This window comes from Pezoporus flaviventris, unplaced genomic scaffold (assembly GCF_033815535.1).
Source record: "Pezoporus flaviventris isolate CSIRO_AGI_PZ_B2104156 unplaced genomic scaffold, CSIRO_AGI_Pfla_v1 ptg000025l, whole genome shotgun sequence".
Lineage (NCBI taxonomy): Eukaryota > Metazoa > Chordata > Aves > Psittaciformes > Psittacidae > Pezoporus > Pezoporus flaviventris.
Genome location: NW_026892573.1, coordinates 11,644,193 through 11,663,118, shown reverse-complemented (window position 1 = coordinate 11,663,118; position 18,926 = coordinate 11,644,193). Strand labels below are relative to the sequence as shown.

The following is an 18,926-nucleotide window of genomic DNA, read 5'->3' as shown; positions in this document are numbered from 1 at the left end:
TTACCACAAGCAGCTCTACCTAATCAGAATTAAAATTAGTTTGATTCTCATGTGGTTTAAGCCACACAATTAAACATTTTCTTTTCTTAAATAAAAAGTTCTGAGTGAGACTGTAGTACTTTGAATCTGCCAGTACTCTTATTTGATAATGTTGAGAATCATATGCTGCAGAAAAGCTGTTCACAGATTTGGATAAAATTAGAATTTATTTTAAATTTTGAGCTACCATCCTAAGATGTCCTACTTAAAGGTTGTTGTTCAGTGCTTGTTTTTTTCTTTTATAAAAAACAAGCAGCGAGGAAAAGCTTAACAAGCAGTGAGGAAAAGCTTAGTGTTTACTCAGCCAGAGCCAAATAAAGCCATGCTCAAGATTTCTTTTGTACCCAGCTACACTTTTGTGCAATACATTACCAAAAAAAAAGAGAGATAAACAGATAAGGTAGCTGCTGCATGAGTTAAAATCAAGATAAGCAGGATATTTCAGTGGCTGGATAAATAGGATGCTACGTTCAGTTCTGCTCTCATGAGAGAATGTGATTCTATGAAGATAGCTGGCAAAACAGTAAATATTACATGAGCTAACATATCATGTCCAGTGGATATAAACACTAGAGATATTGACAATACCCTGATTCCAGGTAAAAAAAGAATGACATGAATAGCAGTGTGTTTTTAATGACAAGTACTTTATTTTTAAATGGAAAAAGAAACATAAAATAACGAGCAACTTTTAGTACGTCAGAGGTGAAGTGGCTGAATAGGCATTGTCATATAGTGAGTTGTTTTGTTTAAATGGAGTAAAAGAATAAAATCTTTTTATGAAAAGTTAATTCTGTTTGTTATGAGTCCTTACAGAGGACTTCTTTACAGAAAAAGACAATTGGTGTGTTTTAAAAAAAAAAGCTTTCTAAAATGTTTAATAGTCGGAACAATTTTTTTACTCTAATTCAGTCTCTGTATTAGTCTTATGGCAAAGGCACTGAACTGGGACATGATACATGGATTGAGCTATACCTTTGTATTTTTTTCTGCAAGTCATTTTAACTAGTTTACGTAGCAGTAGAATCTCACTGAAATGGAAATAGAATTATTTTCCTCCATTACGTAAAGATACAGGGATTGATCCATAAATAAAGTTTACATCCAGTTTATAGCCACAGTACCAGATTAAAACTGTAGTAGTTGACTTTCTGGACTGAGAATGGCACAGTAACTCTATGGAAAACTGATCAAAACTCCATAGAGAGTGAAATGTGGAATGTGAAGGACTACAAGGACTACAATTACTGCAGAACTTGCTATCTAGCAGGACACAGGCCTCATCAGAGTAAAACTGGGTTAGTTTCTAGTTTGGACAACTGACATTGAAAGTCTTTACAAAAAAATGTATGTATGTCTTTACTGAAGGATGAACTGTTACCATTTCTTTAAGTAACAGTATTTTGCCAAATGGACATTAAAAAAAAAAACACTAAGAAAGCCAGGGGTAGACCTCTTTGCATTTACTCCATGCCATTTTATTGATGGAAGTTTTCACTTTCAGAAAATGCCTGGGTTTTGGTACACGCAAGCTGATCTATTTGTGGTTAATAAGTTTTTTAATTACACAACAAAAAAAAGATTTGAGCACTTTCCATTAGCATTTTCAACTTGTATGGTTTCCTACATCAGCGGAGATTTAAGTCCTTTCCATTAATATGCAGAGAAGTGGTTCACATAGGGGGTCTCCATTACTGCACAGAAAAGGGGGATCAGAAGTTGCTTGTATTTCTTCAGTACAGGCCAGTGATAATTGGTATGATGCTGAAGCAGAAGCTTCAGAGTTGTGTGAGGATGGGCAGCTCCCAGCTCTCCTCCCTCTGCAGTGCTTCCGAGATTTCAGTTGCCAAGTCTGCATAGATGGTGCCGTGTTTGCACATCAGTCCCTCTAGAGCTAGCACAGGTATTTCTTGCACACTTTTGTGTTGAAAGCTAGTCATGCCTGAGCAGTTTACCCAGGAACACTGGAAAACTTTGTGGAATGACAGAAATTAACCTATACCACCCAAATCCCAGGCTGTCATCCAGATCACTAGTTCATCCAATTCAGGATCTGTCCCAGGAAGTTGAAGTGAGACTTTCTAGCTGAAAACAAGCTCTGCCTAACCCCTTCACTTCTTTCTTTCTTTCCTTGTCTCTGTGTCAAGTAAGGGTTATTCCCAGAAAAGATTCTTCCCAGAGATTTTTACACAAAAATTTCCATATCAAGCAAGAAGAGAGATGACTCTCATGATATTTCACTTAAAGAGTGCATTTTATGCAACAGATATTTTGTGCATTTCAGCATTTTTATTGAAATGAATCCCAAAGTAATTGAAAGAAAAATGGATTCCAACTCTGAAAAGAATATTGATGAGGATGAAGGTAATCTTCAAAATACAGCTTTTTAGGTTTATCATTTAATCAGTTGAACATGTGTCTTCTGAAAGTAGATAATTTTAGTTACTTGTGCAGGCATTTGGAATGCACCATCTTAAAACAGTATATCTTTTAAATTGAAATAACACTTCTCCCTGAAGAAACTAGAAAACACCATGGTGTGTTTGTGTTAGTGTTTTATGTGACTTTGGAAAATTATTGTCCATTTCTTGAAAGAAAGTAGCTTTTCCATTAAGTACAACTATATATATATTTAAAGAAGTTTTTTAAAGCTACAGGCTAAATCATCATTAAAATTTTGCTGGTCTATAAAATACCTTGTAATTATTTTTGAGCAGCAGTTATGCTTCACAGTTCTTGTTACTGTAATCAATTCACAGTGAAGAGTGAAAACACAGATCTTATTTGATGAAAGAAATCTGATCAACTTGAAATATATTTTGAAAGGCCTGGAGTTTTGATTTTCAGTCTTGCATTAATTGCCATATCCCATGTCTACTTTGCCCTCAATCATGTATGTACAATAATATTGTGACAGATGGTGCCTCTCTCTTCCATAGCCTCAAAATTTGCTGCAGTGTAGGGTAAGATGCACCTTCACAGTGGAGGGAAGAATGATTCTCAGGGTAGTTTTCTGTTACAAAATTCAACTCACCAGTTTGTCTGCAATTTTTAGTTTCCTTCTCAGAGGAGGGTTAACATTTCCTCTTAACAAACTAGAGCGTGAATTACTGCTTTAAATTTTGAAATGTGCTATTGGGGACTAGAATTTATTCTGCCAAAGAAGTGGATGCACAGTACCTTAATGAGGGCTGTAGGTCCCATGCAGTCCCCAAAGCAACACAGAACCCTAAATTAATTTAGCAGAGTGCACAGTTTTCAGTCAAATAGGTAAAGACTGTCTTTTAATAAGTTACTTTTTCAAGGAAGTAGTCAAACAACCATTTTTATATATTGGCAGTTTTTAGGCTATAATTATGCCAGTGTGTTTCCTGACAGTGGCAGGATGTGTAATGAAACCAAGCATAACAAAAATGCAAATATTTATTTTTTCTTTTTCCAGTAGTTGAGAAATAAGCCTGGAAAGAGTTAGGGAATGGTTCATACTTCTTTTTCAAGAATGTTTTGTGAGTGCAGTCTACACCAGATAACACTGATCTTTAGGGATTACTCATACATTTTGCATGTATGAGAAAGCTATTAACATCTCTGTGACACAGCAAAGTATTAAGCATCCAGAGTGTTACATGTGAAAAATACTGAGATCGTTAATATTTTAAAATGTAAGTGTTCGGCAAACGACATTATTTAGAAACAAGCTCTGCTATGAAAAACTGGACAATATCATGTTCTATGTCAGCATTTTAACAGCCATCTAAAAAATGTAGCAGCGCTGAAGTAATAAAATACTTGCAGCTTTAAAACTTCAGTTACTTACATAGTGTAGTGAAACACACTGATTTGACCGTGTACTGGTATTTCCATTCCAAATTACTATGGATTTTAATTCGGTAGAAAAGCTGTGTGATGGAATGGAATGTGAGAATACCTGTTAGCATTTTGAAAAGGGTCTTGAAAAGTCCTTGAGTATATGTTTGGTTTGAAGTTGTAATTTCCTTCATAATATAAATTCTAACTATTTTTATTAATATAAATCCAGTAATTATTTAAATTATTATTAATTTATACAATTATTTGGTGTGGAGTGTGCTCTTGTCTAAGTATTAAACTGTGTGTGTTTGGTTAATTTTACCACAAAAGCTAAAATCTGAACATTCTTTGCAGGTAAGTAGTAAATACACTACTACTATCTGATCTGGAAAACAGATTTAAGATCACTTATTTATTTCACTTATTTATTTATTTCAAAATTTTAGCTGATTTCTGTTTTATTTTTTCGACCCAGTCACTTTTGTATCACTCAAGAACAAATACATTCTGAAAAAAAAACTGAGATAAAGTGGGTTAAAAAAATGTGGAAAAGCATATGCCCCTAAGTAGACACTTGAAAACAAACACTTGCTGTTATTGCCTTACATTTCTTTTATTGTTTACCTAATTTGTATAGATTGTCTGTTAAATATGCTCGGAGTGGACTTTAAACTTGCGAGTAATTTTCAAATTCTATTGGTTTTAAATACAAAGCTTGTTTGTTTTGCTCAGTAAAACATGGCTTTTGTTCAGTCAGAAGGAACGTCCATTCCTGCAGGACTATGCATGGTTTTTAAGCATTCCTGCTTAGGATCACCAGACACCATCAGCAGTTCCGCGTGAAATCTTTTCATCATGAACTGTGCATTACAAAGTATCCTGTCTGAGTAAAAGTCAGTTTTCATTAGCTGTGTGATTATGGTGAATGACAGCAACAGAAATATTAGTTTGGCCTCAGTGCATTTTAAATGCAGTTTTAGAAGCTGATTTCTAGAATAATGTTACTGAATTAATTGGGAAACAACTAATACTTCAAGAAGATCTTGAAATTTTGCAGATGTTGATCACTTATATTTTCAATTAAAATAAGAAAAGTAATATGACTTTTAGTACAGAAAGCCTTTGAAAAGAAATTCTAAGATTATAGCAATCTGAAGGGATTATTATAGTTCGGTTGCAGAGCCTCCTGTGTAGTGAATCGCAATGCAGAATTACAACATAGCAGTCATGCTGCCCTTCAGCTGATGATGTATTTGTGCTCTTTTCCCTTTGTAGCCTATTGGTGCTTTGAACCCAAAGAGGGCAGTCTTTTATGCAGAGCGGTACGAGACATGGGAAGATGACCAGACTCCACCTTATCATTACAACACCCACTACTCTACATCTACTTCTACATTGGCTTGGCTTGTTCGCATTGTAAGTATTTCTGGATCCTGGTTTTCACTAATGTCTGTAGCTACACATTTCTTCTGTCATCACTGTTTTTACTTTTTAATGAAAATACTCTTCTATCACAATCTCATTGCTCTTCTAGACCTTAAAATCTCAGAAATTCTGTAGGTATACTGGGTATACTCATTTGTAATGATCAGGGGCCCTTCCTACCCAAACAATCTGAAATATATTTAGGCACAAAATTGTTGTGGTGTAAGGACACATATAATGAAGAAAATGCATCTAAAAATGTCTCTGGCCCATACAAAAAGCGGATAGCACTCAGATATCCATTTATTATTTTCAGCTAGGGACAGATATATACAACATTAAAGAAAAAACTTTTGTAAAAAATCCGTTAAACTATGTCAAATTGAGAGGGGAATTATAGAACCAGTTTCATATTATGAATACCATATTTATATATATTTACATTAATATATATATATTTATATTAAAAAATTACAGTTTTCCTAAATGCAAAAATATAGATTCAAACTTATATTTCAGTTCTGGAAATCTCATGCTTAAATCTATCCTTAAAATCAAATCTATGGAGGGGACCAAACATCAAAGATAGGTTGAATCTGAACTCAGTTTACATGTTAACACAATGTATTACAGAAAAAGAGAATGAGAAATTTAAGGTTGCACAGAGAAACTTCAATGAAAAATTGGGTCGCTATGTGACTATGTATCTAACAAGTCACCAGGTATTACCGAACTCAGAACTACACCCTGCCAATGAAAATCTTCCGCATAAGGTGTATTCTAAACATGTTTCGCACATGACCAAACAAAACAGAAAGACAAAGCTTGATATCTGAGTTTTTACTCATCTCAGCTTTCCTTAGAAATACTTAGCTTGTATTTCCACTCAAAAAGGAAGAAGTCATGTGTCTATGAGTTCAGGATATACTACTTCTTAACCCATGGGAAACTAAACATTGATTACACTCCTATATGGGGTGATCCCTGTGCTGCTTTTGAGTGTTGCTAAATTATTCATGTACTGTGAATACATTTTATGGTTCACATGTGCTTCCTTGTTGCCTTAAAGTATATTAAAACCAGTAGTTTTATTTGCATGTTTATCTGTTAATTTTGGCTGCTATTCAACAAAAGGCCCCCTCTTGCTAGTCGGCAAAAGTCTGAAAGTGCTTACAGGCTGAATGTACAACACACCAAGGAGTATTCATTTCCTGCATTAGGCTAATGCTGTGTCATTTTTACTGCTGATGTTTATGTAGTACTGTAGGTGTTTTTGCTCTCTTTCCCTTCTGCCCTAAAAGAGCAAGAGAACAAGGTCTCTGCCTTGGTGGCCTTGCAATATAGACCTGACAAATTGCATGTTAGAACAAACAATATATGTGAGAATATAAAGCAGAAAGGAAAAGGAAAAACAGTATTTTCCAGGGAAGAGATTGATGATGGCAAGAAGGTGAAAACAACAATGGGAGAATTTCAGTACATGGGCATACCTAGATAAGTATTTTAAAGATTATTTAAATAGGAGTGTCCAGCTAAGAACAGTAATCTCTGGTGGGAGGAGACAACGAAAGTGAGACAGATGTGGGGAAAGTTTAAAGCTCAACAAAAGGGAAAAAAGAAGTAACTTGATGAGATCAGATAAGGCTGCATATGGAAATCCAAAATAAAGGTTTGAAAATATGTTGGCATGAAGACAGGAAAAGTTTACAAATATGGGGATTATAAAGTTATAGGATTCCTTAGAACGATATTTTTGGCTACAAAATAAAAAATGAAAAAACCTAAGAGAGAAGATTATGGCAGTGAAATTGATAAATAAGGCTAAGTGAGATTTCTGGAAGTTAAAATAGGATTTCTTGCTTGTGAATTTCTTGAGCTACTGTTTTGATATGAGTTTGTGAAAAAGACTGTGTAAAAACATTTAAAACAGTTAAATTGTAGTCTAGTCCAAGAAGAGGAAAGTGACAATAAGAAATGCAGAGATTCAGACAGAAAAATGCTTTCAGTATTTCAAGAGATTGGAGAAGATTCTCACAAACAACAAGATTCTAACAAATCAACAGATATGTTACAGAAGAGCTTTTGGTAGAAAGTGGTAACAAACTGAGAGTGAGAGAGGAGTGAAAGTGAAATCAGGGGGTGGGGGCTGCATAGACCAAAGAATAAAAGAAAACGAAAGAAAAAAAAAGATAAATTGAGAGAAAACAAGCAAGGAAATGAGCAAGCAAAAAATATACAACAGAAAGTATACTGGGAATGACATAGTCTAGATAGAAGTAGACCAAAACAATATAGAGTAATGGGGATCCAGGGGGAGAAACTATATAATCTATATGCCTAGACCTTTGTATTGGAGAAAACAGTAGTTGCAGTAGGAGAGAAAGTTTCAGCCACTCTGAAGTATGTATATATAGTGTTGCAGAAGACCTTGTTTTTTTTTAATCTTGCTTTTTGGCTTTGACATATGCAATCTGGTTCCTGCCACTTCTCTTCAAAACATTGCTTGTAATATCATATTTCTGAGTCAATTCTGTGATAATCTACTCACTACTGCTTTATATTTCCCTCTGTTGCTTTCCTTTATGTGATGTACCAGGCTACTTTTATAAAAGGCACTTTATGCCTCAGCCTCAGTTCTGTCCTGTTTGATTTTGATATCATCAATCTCTGCCTCAGTTTTGTCACTAATAAATTTTTCAACCTAGAAATATTTAATGCTGTAATTTCAAATGAATCCCACTGATCTCCAGAAACATATATCCATATATCCAAAATCATCTGTTCCTTGAAAGTTATCAGCTTTCTTTCTAAATTGAGAAGTAGATTAAAAATTAGATAACTACTTACAGAGATAATGAATGTGAAAGTCAACTGTATTGTTCAGTCGGGTTAATAATGAAAACTAACAGAGAACAGCATGATTTATATAACATTGTCTTCCTGTCCTTTGAGGTGTTACTGGAATTAAACCATTTAAAGCCATTTTTTTTTCACATGTTTTCTGCCTGGACTAGTAAGTATTTAAGTTTCAGAAGGGAGAATAGATTAAACCGAGAATACTGCATCAGAACGACATATACTCCAGTGACTTGAATGTCAACCTGAAAAGTAGACAGAAAAGTAGACAGAAGAATGACTTCTGGCTTGAATCATGTACAATCTAAATATCAGCATTGTTTTCAGATTTTTAGGTGAAATATGCTAGAGTTACGTTGCAAAAAGCACTCAGTAGTTGCTGTTGAAGTTGTGTTTGTGTGAATCAGATACATCTTCACTGAAACAGAGCAGTATTAACGAGCATGATTCTCTAACATAGTAATTAAGAAGTTTGTAGAGAATAATTGGCTTCCAGTTACTGTTACAATGACTAAGTACTTGTACAACTTGTACAAGAAGAAAATCTGGATTTATTATGCATTAGGTCTGATTGAGCTGAAACTAGTTTTAAGTGAAGGTCAAAGGTGAGGAGGACTTGAGATCCTTTTGTAAACATAAGTGAGTCTGAGCCTTCATTTTGATAAGTCGGAGCAGGACAGTGGAAGATCTATCAGACAAAAGGTGTGGATCACTCTGAGAAAACACAAAATGCTCTCTTTTTCTCTTACAATGGATGAAAAGACATTTTTGTTTGATGTAAGATGTCTTAGAATGACACATCACTTCCTCCTGATTTCCTTACTCCCACCAGAATTGATTCAGATGGGACTAGGCACTGTGAAAAGGTGAGAGAAGTGCTGTTGAATGGAAAAATTCCTTTTTCCCACAGCTCAAGCTTGTATTCACTGTAATCAAGTACCCCAAGAATTTCTCTTTTTGTTGGCAGTGAAAAAGGCGTGAATTTTATTCAGAATATTAGGAATGAGTGAGATGGGGTTATAATGAAAAGATGGTGAAGCTTTATAGCTTTTACAGTAGCAAAACCTTTACATGAAATGACAGTAATTGGTGTCACAGACTAACAGTATTTAAATGAGTGTATTGAATACAGATATTAATTGTATTTCTATTATATAAGCACTTGACTTTCCAGAGAATAAAAATTACCTTAAAATTATGTGAGAGGTTTGAGATAAAGCAAGTGAAAGCTCTGAATTTCTTCTAAGGATTAAAAATCCAGAAAGATAGGCACAACAGGTCATAGCAGGATAACATAATAGGGCACCCTGTAGTGCTCAGCTACTGAAAGTTTAATCCTTGATTACAAATCTTATTGCTTTTGTGTGTTTGTCTCAAATGCTTAAAATAATGTTGTCATGGATTTTTGGATTAGTATTTTTACATAATGTATTATAATTACATCATTTGTCTGGTTTCTGCCGTTTTTAAATCCATCAACTGCTGCTGATTTCAGAACCTCAGCAGTGACCCACAGTCTGCCCACAATGATATTCACAACAAATTACATGTATCCTATAAAGTAAAAAAGTGATAGATGGGAGTTGGTAGAAGGCAGAATTATTTGTGCTAAGATCAATATGCAAAGATTTTCAGTATGGGTAAGCTAGAAAAATAGCATGATTTGCAAAGATTGCTATTGCAATTGTGGAGGAATCCAGTTAAAACCAAAATAATTCTAATTTTAAAAGAACTTATGTACATTTAATGTTAAAATTATATTGCTAGAATTTTAGGATAAATTAAATATAATCCGATTTATGTTTATTGTTTTCCGTTTGCTAGCTCTGGGTCTAAATTATATGCTTTTTTGTTTATATTTTACTGCTCACTGTCAAATCTGGATACATAAAAAACTTAATTTCTTTTCTTTCAGTATTTCAGTTCATTGCGATGCCTTTATGCTGCTCACCAAGCTTAGCTATGGTTAAATTTTAATATTCTGTTCAAATTATAAGCTCTTCCTCACTTGCCACACACTCTTTCAATATTCACAAGTACAAGCAAAGTTGTTGTGCAATGAGTGTTTCTTAGAATCCTCCAACAAGAAATTATATTGTGACAATTTTTTTTTAATTTAATTTGATTATTTTTATTATAATAACACATAATAGGATTCTATGATGGGAACATGTGTACTGATGAAAATAACCTATTCTTTATCCTTTTAAAGTAAATCTACATTATTTTAAGTGAAAAAAAAAGCTATGGGGAAAAAAACTGCTCTTCAATTAGCAGCAGAATGTCTTGCATTATTCTAATGAAAATTATTCTAGATTTGCACCAGCAGACACTGAAAGTTAAGGTACTGTCCTGGCTCAAAAGAAAAGAACAAAAAAATCTTTGTTCAAATATAAACAATTCCCTTAAGCTACTTCAGTAGTACTGGCACACTATGATGACAATAAGAAAGATAAGCCATTCCTTCTCATTTAGAAAGTGAAATTTAAAGTTTTTCTCCTTATTGAAAAAAGATAGTCTGTGTTGACTGTTGTGCATCATATGAAAGATTAATTGGGAAAACATGCAGAGTAAAGATTAGAGAAACAATGGTCTCTGAAAGTCTTAATTCTCTCTTTTGTTTTCCTCCTCTTCTTGGATTCTTTCACTACCTTTGTGTCCAAACTTTCCTTTTGTTTATTTTAATTGCTCTTAAATGTGACAGAAAATTAATTACTTCAGTGTTCATTATTCTTTTGTAATTTAAATGCAGTATGTATAACATGAAATAATTCCCTCTGTATTAATGGACGTGTTCCCTGCTTTGTTCAAAAGTTTCATAAAGGGAAATAGAGGATATATAGAATAAAATTAAAATAGTAGATGGGTAATACTATAATAAGAATTCCAATATGGTAATTATGAATTGTTTTGTTTAACAAAATCTCCAAATATTCAGGACATGCAAGGAAAAAAATTTATGTGTGAGTTTCATGAAAGGGACACTTCTACTAACATTCCCCATCAGATTTTGACAAATAGGATGAAGTGGTTTTCTTCTATGTGGATATATTGCCAAGTATTAGTTTAATCTGAGAGTTTATGGAGTGGTGTTGGAAAACCAGAGTCGGCAATGATTTCAGTATTCAGGTTCTGCTGTCAAATTAAGAATTTGTTTTTTTCTCTGTTAACCCCTGCCCTGTGGTGGAATGCAGTGACATAAAAATGGGTTATCCAGATTTTCAAAGATTTGGGCTCTTCCTACCCGGAAGTTAATAGCTGTGTCCATTTACTGAGTATTGGGAGTGTGGTTTCAGGTAAAATTAGCAAAAGAAAAAACTCCAAATCTTTCATCCCTTTACCTTTGCCCCAAAGTAATGAAAGAGCTAGATAACCTGCAACCATAGTCTGCATCATCATGATTGTAGAGCCATTCTGTGCACCGTGAGGCTCAGGTCTTTTAAGTTAAATGGAACAGAAACTAGGTTTTATTTTGGCAGAACATCTTACAAGGGGTAAACAAGCATTGTAATATAATAACACAGAGGGTGTTTACGACAGTTGCAGGGAAGTAGGCAGCCATTGTGAACTCGAGCTAAGCTCCATAGGTCTACCACTGATGAGTAATTAGACTTACGGAAGAGTCAATATATAAAGTGATGTGGGCTGATGCCAACCTTATGAAGTTTAACCACGAAAAGTGCAAGGTCCTACACCTGGGACAGAGCAGTCCCAGGCACAGCTACAGGTTGGGCAGAGAAGAGATTCAGAGCAGCCCTGTGGAGGAGGACTTGGGGGTGTTGGTCAATGAGAAACTTAACATGAGCAGGCTGCAGTGTGTGCTCACAGCCCAGAAAGCCAACCATATCCTGGGCTGCATCAAAAGGAGCGTGACCAGCAGGTCGAAGAAGGTGATCCTGCCCCTCTACTCTGCTCTTGTGAGACCTCACTTGGAGTATTGTGTGCAGTTCTGGTGTCCTCAACATAAAAAGGACATGGAACTGTTGGAACAAGTCCAGAGGAGGGCCACGAGGATGATTGTGGAGCACCTCCTGTATGAGAAAGATGGGGCTGTTCAGCCTGGAGAAGAGAAGGCTGCATGGAGACCTCCTAGCAGCCTTCCAGTATCTGAAGGGGGCCCATAAGGATACTGGGGAGGGACTCTTCATTAGGGATGTAGTGATAGGACAAGGGGTAACGGGTTAAAACTTAAACAGGGGCAGTTTAGATTGGATATAAGGAAGAAGTTCTTTACTGTGAGGGTGGTGAGGCACGGGAATGGGTTGCTCAGGGAAGCTGTGAATGCTCCATCCCTGGCAGTGTTCAAGGCCAGGTTGGACAGAGCCTTGGGTGACATGGTTTAGGGTGAGGTGTCCCTGCCCACGGCAGGGGGATTGGAATTAGATGATCTTAAGGTCCTTTCCAACCCTAACTATTCTATGATTCTAAAATATCCTTTCTGGGCCAGAACTCAGTATTTGTGTGTGAAAAATGGGTTAGAGCTGATAAATGTACTAAGACATTCAGTACACATACCCATGCATAGATGTAACTATGTGGTGCCATACTTTTCTTTAATTCTGCTTCGTGGAGTATTTTGATTTACGAAAGTATTTGGATTTTATTAGAAACCTGCTGCATGATTCCTTCTGCTGTTTTCTTAATCTGCCTTCATTTCATTAACTACAGGAGCCCTTTACAACATTCTTTCTAAATGCAAATGATGGCAAGTTTGACCACCCAGATAGAACCTTCTCTTCAGTAGCCAGGTCTTGGAGGAACAGCCAAAGAGATACCTCAGATGTGAAGGTAACATATTCAGCTTGATCTAGTTGAAATGTCCCTGCTCATTGCATTGGGTTTGGACTAGGTGACTTTTGAGGGTCCCTTACAAACCAAACTATTCTGTGATTCTGTAGACATTAAATAAACTGATAAATGTGGATCTTTATATTCAGTACATTAAATAAAAGGTAAATGTTACTAAAGATTATTGTCCTAATAGGAAGAATCAAAGATTCTTTGAAGTTGAGTGGACAAAAGGTGTTTCGTTTTTATAAAAAAACAAACTAACTGATCTAATTTAGATCAGATAATCAGGAGACAGAGAAAAGCCCAATAAATTGTTCTTTCCTGCTGTTAACTCAATATTTGGCCCACTCCATAAAACACAGCAGGAATTGGATTTGACCTTAAAGTGTCATATTGTTATAGCTTGCCTAGCACTGGGGTTGCACTGCCTGGGGCAATTAATAAAGCATTAATGACAAGACCCATTAAAATGCTGGCTTTTCTGTACAGCTTTAGCTTTTACTTGAATGTGCCTGGGGATATTATGCAACAATACGCATTAGACTAAAACAAATTCTACATGATATACAGAAACAGCTGGAGAGCAGGGGGATTTTACTGTTGTTATTCCTTAGCTATTGTTAAATACAAAGGGTTATTGTTCATGTACGTGGGACCTTATCAGAAAGAAAGTAAAATCTAATAATATTTTGAATAATGTGGTCATTTCTTGATTCTCATTTTCTAGTAATAAAGTAAGCAAAGGCTGCAGCACACCATTAATTGCTGTTTCAGAATTATTTTTTTTAAAGTGAATATATCTCTCTTCTGTTTTGATACTGCTACTCAAATGAGGAAATGCTAAGGTCAAGGTCAAATTACCATTGTATTTTTTACTTAACCTGACAAAAGAAGAAGATGTAAATGTGTTGATTTATTTTTAGTCCAGAACTCCTGTTTGCATAAATAAACCATCAGTCTGGTATATATGTATGTGGACGAGCCTTCTTGTTATTATTCAGTTATTAGTTAGAATAATGAATTGCAAATTGTATGGACAACTTAACATATGGGAGAAAATGCTTTTTAAAGAGGAGAAATTAAGCCATTTTGTGGTTTTTTTATGCTCCTTTATAATTCAATAGTATTTTAAGTACTAAAACAAAGGAAATTTCATAACTTGGAAGGAATTTGAGTATATATCTGCTGTATTTGAAATGCAGCCATTTCTTCAAATTCACTGGAAGTGACTGTAATATTTTTGTCTGGTTTTAGTACACAGGAGGAGGTCAGTTCAATACATGAAAGAATTGCAAAAGATAGAGTAATATTTGTGGACATACAGGGGGATGGTATTCAACTAGGGTATATAATTAGTGGAAGGATTGTTCCTAAAATAGCAACTGGGTGAGTTGTCATGAAAACAAAGAACTGAAATGTTTGTGTGAAACAAAGTCTTGTGAACCAAGTGGAGTAATTTAAACTGCTGCCAGAAACTGTTGCAAGGATGTGGAAATTATGGAGGAATAACAGTTGCATTACACAATGTATTTATATTAAAAATTCCCAAGTTAGTTACGAAAATAAAATTAGTGTTAAAAAGATGTTCAAAACTAAATACTCACCTTCAGAAAAGGAACACAAAAGTTGAAGATGTGGGGTAGCTATATCCTTTACTGTCACTGAATTTTAAGAAGGGAGTTGGGTGTAACTTGTGTGAAATAGTAACAATTAAGGGTCAGAGTTACACTGGGGAAAAGATTGTAAAATAATGTATTCTAGAATATGTTTGGTAGTGTGCCATAAACCCGAGAGTCAGATTTAGATATATATTTATTTCTGTTAGGCCACTAGAATGAGAAATACTACTTGGAGCTAAGTCATTAAAGAAAATCTAATACGGGAGGCACAGATGAGGTATGTTAGCCAATAAATATTTTCTCCAGGTATTCCCTGACCTGACTCTTCAGGGATACTTCCAGGATTAAAGATGCTGTTTAAAATATGGTTTTGTTAATTAATGAAGATATAGCTAAGGTGGGTTTAGAAATTAACCTTGAATTGATTTATTATGAGTGGATCCAGCTTAAGATAGATAAAAGTAGATTTAAAAATATGAAAAGCTAAATCTTTAAGCAAAGAGAAAAAGTTCATAAGCTATCTAAATTAAAAAAAAAGTAAAAAAAAAAGTAGAAAGGAGAAAAGAATTTGTAATGTATTTAATGTCAGCATTCAGTGTATTGCATCATCAAATTAATTTATTATATATTAATACAAAGCCACTACTGGAATAAGTCTGCTGAAGTATATTTCAGTAGCTTAAGCAATATATGTTACTGTCTTGCTGTTTAGTGTTCAGTTTAACAAGAAAACTTGATGATCAGCAGGATGGCAGAAAGCTGATAGTGAGAACAAAGCTATATCAGTAGCATTCTAACAACTAGAATATCTCATAGCATCTAAATTCCACTTGAAACAGTCTGATTAGTTACTCATTTGTTTCAGAGCTCTGACATTCTTCAAGAAGACAAGTTTGTTGGTTTTGTTTTTTTAAAAAAAATTTAGCATATATTCATGCTGGATAAAGCAAATTTTTAGTGCTGAGAACTAGCTAGTGGAACTATATACCCAAGCTGGAGGGAGCTGTAAGAAAAGCAGCAGATTAAGGAGTTGGATACAGGAAGAAAAACGTGTATATGTATGTGTGGGGTAATTAATGTCTAAAACTGAAGACTTGGTTACATAAATACTGTGAAATACGCAAACATATGAAAGAGAGAAGAACTGTTTGTTAGGGAACAAAGAGGTAAACCTCAAAGGAAAGGGATAAGAGTTAAAAAATTCTTACTTAACCAATAGAGAATGCAAAGTTGAAATGAAATGGGTTATCCTCTGAATTTTAATATCCTTGCAAGGGGAAGTAGTAAATGCCTTATGTCTCAAGTTTCTTAGAAGTGTAGACTGGTGAAACACTGGAAAAGCATCGAGGACAATCATGAATTGGCAAGAGGATGTGCCAGTTGACCCTTTAGGCTCTTTCCATTCGCAGAGTCTGTGTTTCTTAGCGATAAATCAAGAATGAGTATAGCAGCTAATTGTTGCTGTTCTTTGTTGCTTAAGATCTTAATGAACTGCATTTCTCAATGCCATGACATCAGGGCCAACTTTTCCCTGAGGCCGTGGAGTTCATTCTGCAAAGGGATGGGAAATTGAACTATTATTAATACCACTAATACCCCACTTTCTTCAGTTTAGTTGTGCTACTGCTTAGAATACCTTACAGTCTTTTTGATCATTTTGGTCAAGTTATCAGGGACTGGAAAAGCAGTGAGGTTTGGGGAACCACTAGGAGCCCCTTCAAAGTCTCTACCCATTTTGCCCACTCTTCCAAGAGCAGCAACCACTGTCTTTCACAACAAAGGACTTTCAGCTCTGAAGTGTGAAACATTCAGAATTTCATATTCAGTAATCTGGCAACTTCTAATATTTATTTGGCAGTCCTGTAAGAAAGTGGATAGTGTGCAAAAGAGAAGATGTATAGAGGTTGCATGTGAGTGCAAAATCTTGTATTCTGTCAAGGTGTTCTGCATATTTGTGTAGCTTTTTCTGGCTGCACACACAGTGGTAAATGGGGGTCTTTGTGGATTCCAGCATGACATGCACAGTGTAAATTTTTTTCCCACCCTAAAAATTTTTGAGATTTTATAGTAAATAGTAAGTGTGTGGAATATGGGCTATCCATCAAAGCAGCAAACTCTTTGAAAACTGTTAAGAATAGCAAATTTCATTATTTATGTATTCATTCTCATATGTTTGAAATTCATCTGAGCTGCTTTAAGTACATTTAATCTCTCATTTCACTAATCTCATTAATTACTGTGGCACAGGTTATGAAATAATTTTAAAGCAGTGTGTGTAATCAATTAATCTGACATTCTTCAATGCTGTGTGTTATGATGGCCACAATTTTTGCTTTCAACTACCATATTAAATAATGATATGTATTGCCTTAATTCTTTATTAAAAAGGTCTAATTCAAAAAAACCTCATAAAATTATTTTTTTAGGAAAGTAAAATCTGTATTCTGATTTTTTTTTCATCAGTTAAGAAAGAGGACTATCAGGTGCTTTATTCTTAAGTGCTTAAGTAATTTCTGAAGTGCGTCAGTTTTAACTAGTAAACTGAGATTTTTAAGCAATGCAGACACTTCTTTTGCAGCCTCAATGTAGTTTTAAAAGAAACACCAAAGCCACTTTTCAGAAATTCTGCGTTAAAATTTTAAAAACAAATACTTGACATTTGCAAAAGAATGCGTATCTCTTTAGGAAGATGCACTTCTGTTAGTCAGTCTCGTTTTTTCACACACGTGTCCTTTCTGACATTCTATGTATTTCTCCCTTTCTCCTTCCCCCTTCCCCTTTGTGTATGTGTAGTTTTCTCTGGAACAAAATTGTTTCACACTAAGGTAATGAAAATAAGGCTATGGCAGTAGTTTGATGAGTCTGATAAACAAGCCATAGTTGCTACATCTCGAATTGTGGCAAAAGGTACTCTATCTTTGAAAAATTTAATATATGATAAACTATTGCTCAATGGATGATTAAAGATCTGCTTAGATAATTTTGCTCCTTTGGGACAAACATTTCAACTGTTTTCATTCATTTTCAAAGAAACTTGTTCACCTACAGTGGATGAAACACAATTAATACAGTATGCACTATGTTAGAGTTGTGACACACAAGGGAGAACCTGGATAATAGTTTATTTTATTGTGTCTCCTTTTATCAACATCGACCTTCTCTTGAGATAATCAGTACAAGCTGGAGGAAGAATGAATGTTCATGGAGTGACCTTTGAGCAAGTCACCCGGAAATGACCATAACTTGCCCAGTCAGCTTTCACATTTTTAACTTTCCACCTCCCCACTGCTCCAGTTTTTGGTAACATTGACTTCCCCAGAACCTCCTGTTTAGGCACTAATCTTTCCTAATGCCTCTCAAACTTGTTATATTACTTTTTGAACAGTGTGTTTAGAATTTAGAAAGGTAGCTCTGGCAAAATGTCATTAAGGTGCCTAGTATGAATTAACGCAGTTAATAGAGGTACTCATGAGTGACTCATTGACCTAGTACTAAGCTCTTGTGGAATTAGTGGATGCCAGGGGATCAATCTTTTTGGAGGAAAAAAAAAAAAAAAAAAAAGAAAAAGAAATGGCAGCTTTAAAACTTTAAAGTGAATTATATTAGAAAAGTGAAAACGTCTGGGTTGGATTTGATTTTGTTGGGAGTCCATAAAATGGTATACCATTAGCAAAACATATTAAACAGAAATGTCAGATTTGAAGCAAGTGGTGTACAATTATGATAGTGTTAATAGTGGTCCTCTATCACCCCAAGACATATTTTTAAAGTTTAATTTCTCAGCAGCTTGAATTTGTCACAGGCTTGTAAATTAGAAAATGCATTTGGGGATGTTTTCTTATATGAAGACACAAGGCATATAATACTGTTAACTATACCTTGGGGTTTTAGTATAGCTATTAAAATAAACTACAGATCCCATTTACAGACAAGAAATGTCTGTTATAATATTCATTTTACCTTTTTTTTTTTTTTTTGCACCCCTCAGTAGCTTTATTGCATCGTTCTTCATCTGAGAAGAGCCAAGCTTCTCGGGCAGTTTGAAAGGTAGCTGACTGTTAAATGATAGAAAGCTAACCTGTCTTATTAGAACTGTGAATGAAAGGGGAGCAGAGGAGGTTACCAGCTTGTGAAATGTCAAGGACAACTAGACAGAAATTACTGCAAATAGATTTAGATCACTAGAATCCCTATTTTTATTAACTCTTTGAACTCTAGATATTTCTTCTGGTAAGAAATTACCCATGACAGGTTATGTAGTCAGAAAAATTTATTTAAAACCTTTGATATGTTTTGGCAAGAGCAAAGAAACCAATAAAACTTACTGAATTGCATCAGTTAATGCAAAATTATATATCAGCTGCATGACTTACAATAACAATATGC

At 34.8% G+C, this 18,926-nt stretch overlaps 1 protein-coding gene across 8 annotated transcripts in view; it reads left to right on the top strand.

Annotated features, from left to right (window-relative positions):
- The window catches only part of NBEA (neurobeachin), a 506,232-nt gene that overhangs the window by 423,487 nt on the left and 63,819 nt on the right, over positions 1 to 18,926 (top strand). For all 8 annotated transcript variants that reach the window (XM_061457520.1, XM_061457513.1, XM_061457519.1 and 5 more), the window contains 2 exons: positions 5,125 to 5,265; positions 12,799 to 12,918. In XM_061457520.1, the coding sequence (XP_061313504.1) occupies positions 5,125 to 5,265; positions 12,799 to 12,918 (261 nt within the window). The remainder of the gene's footprint in view (positions 1 to 5,124; positions 5,266 to 12,798; positions 12,919 to 18,926) is intronic.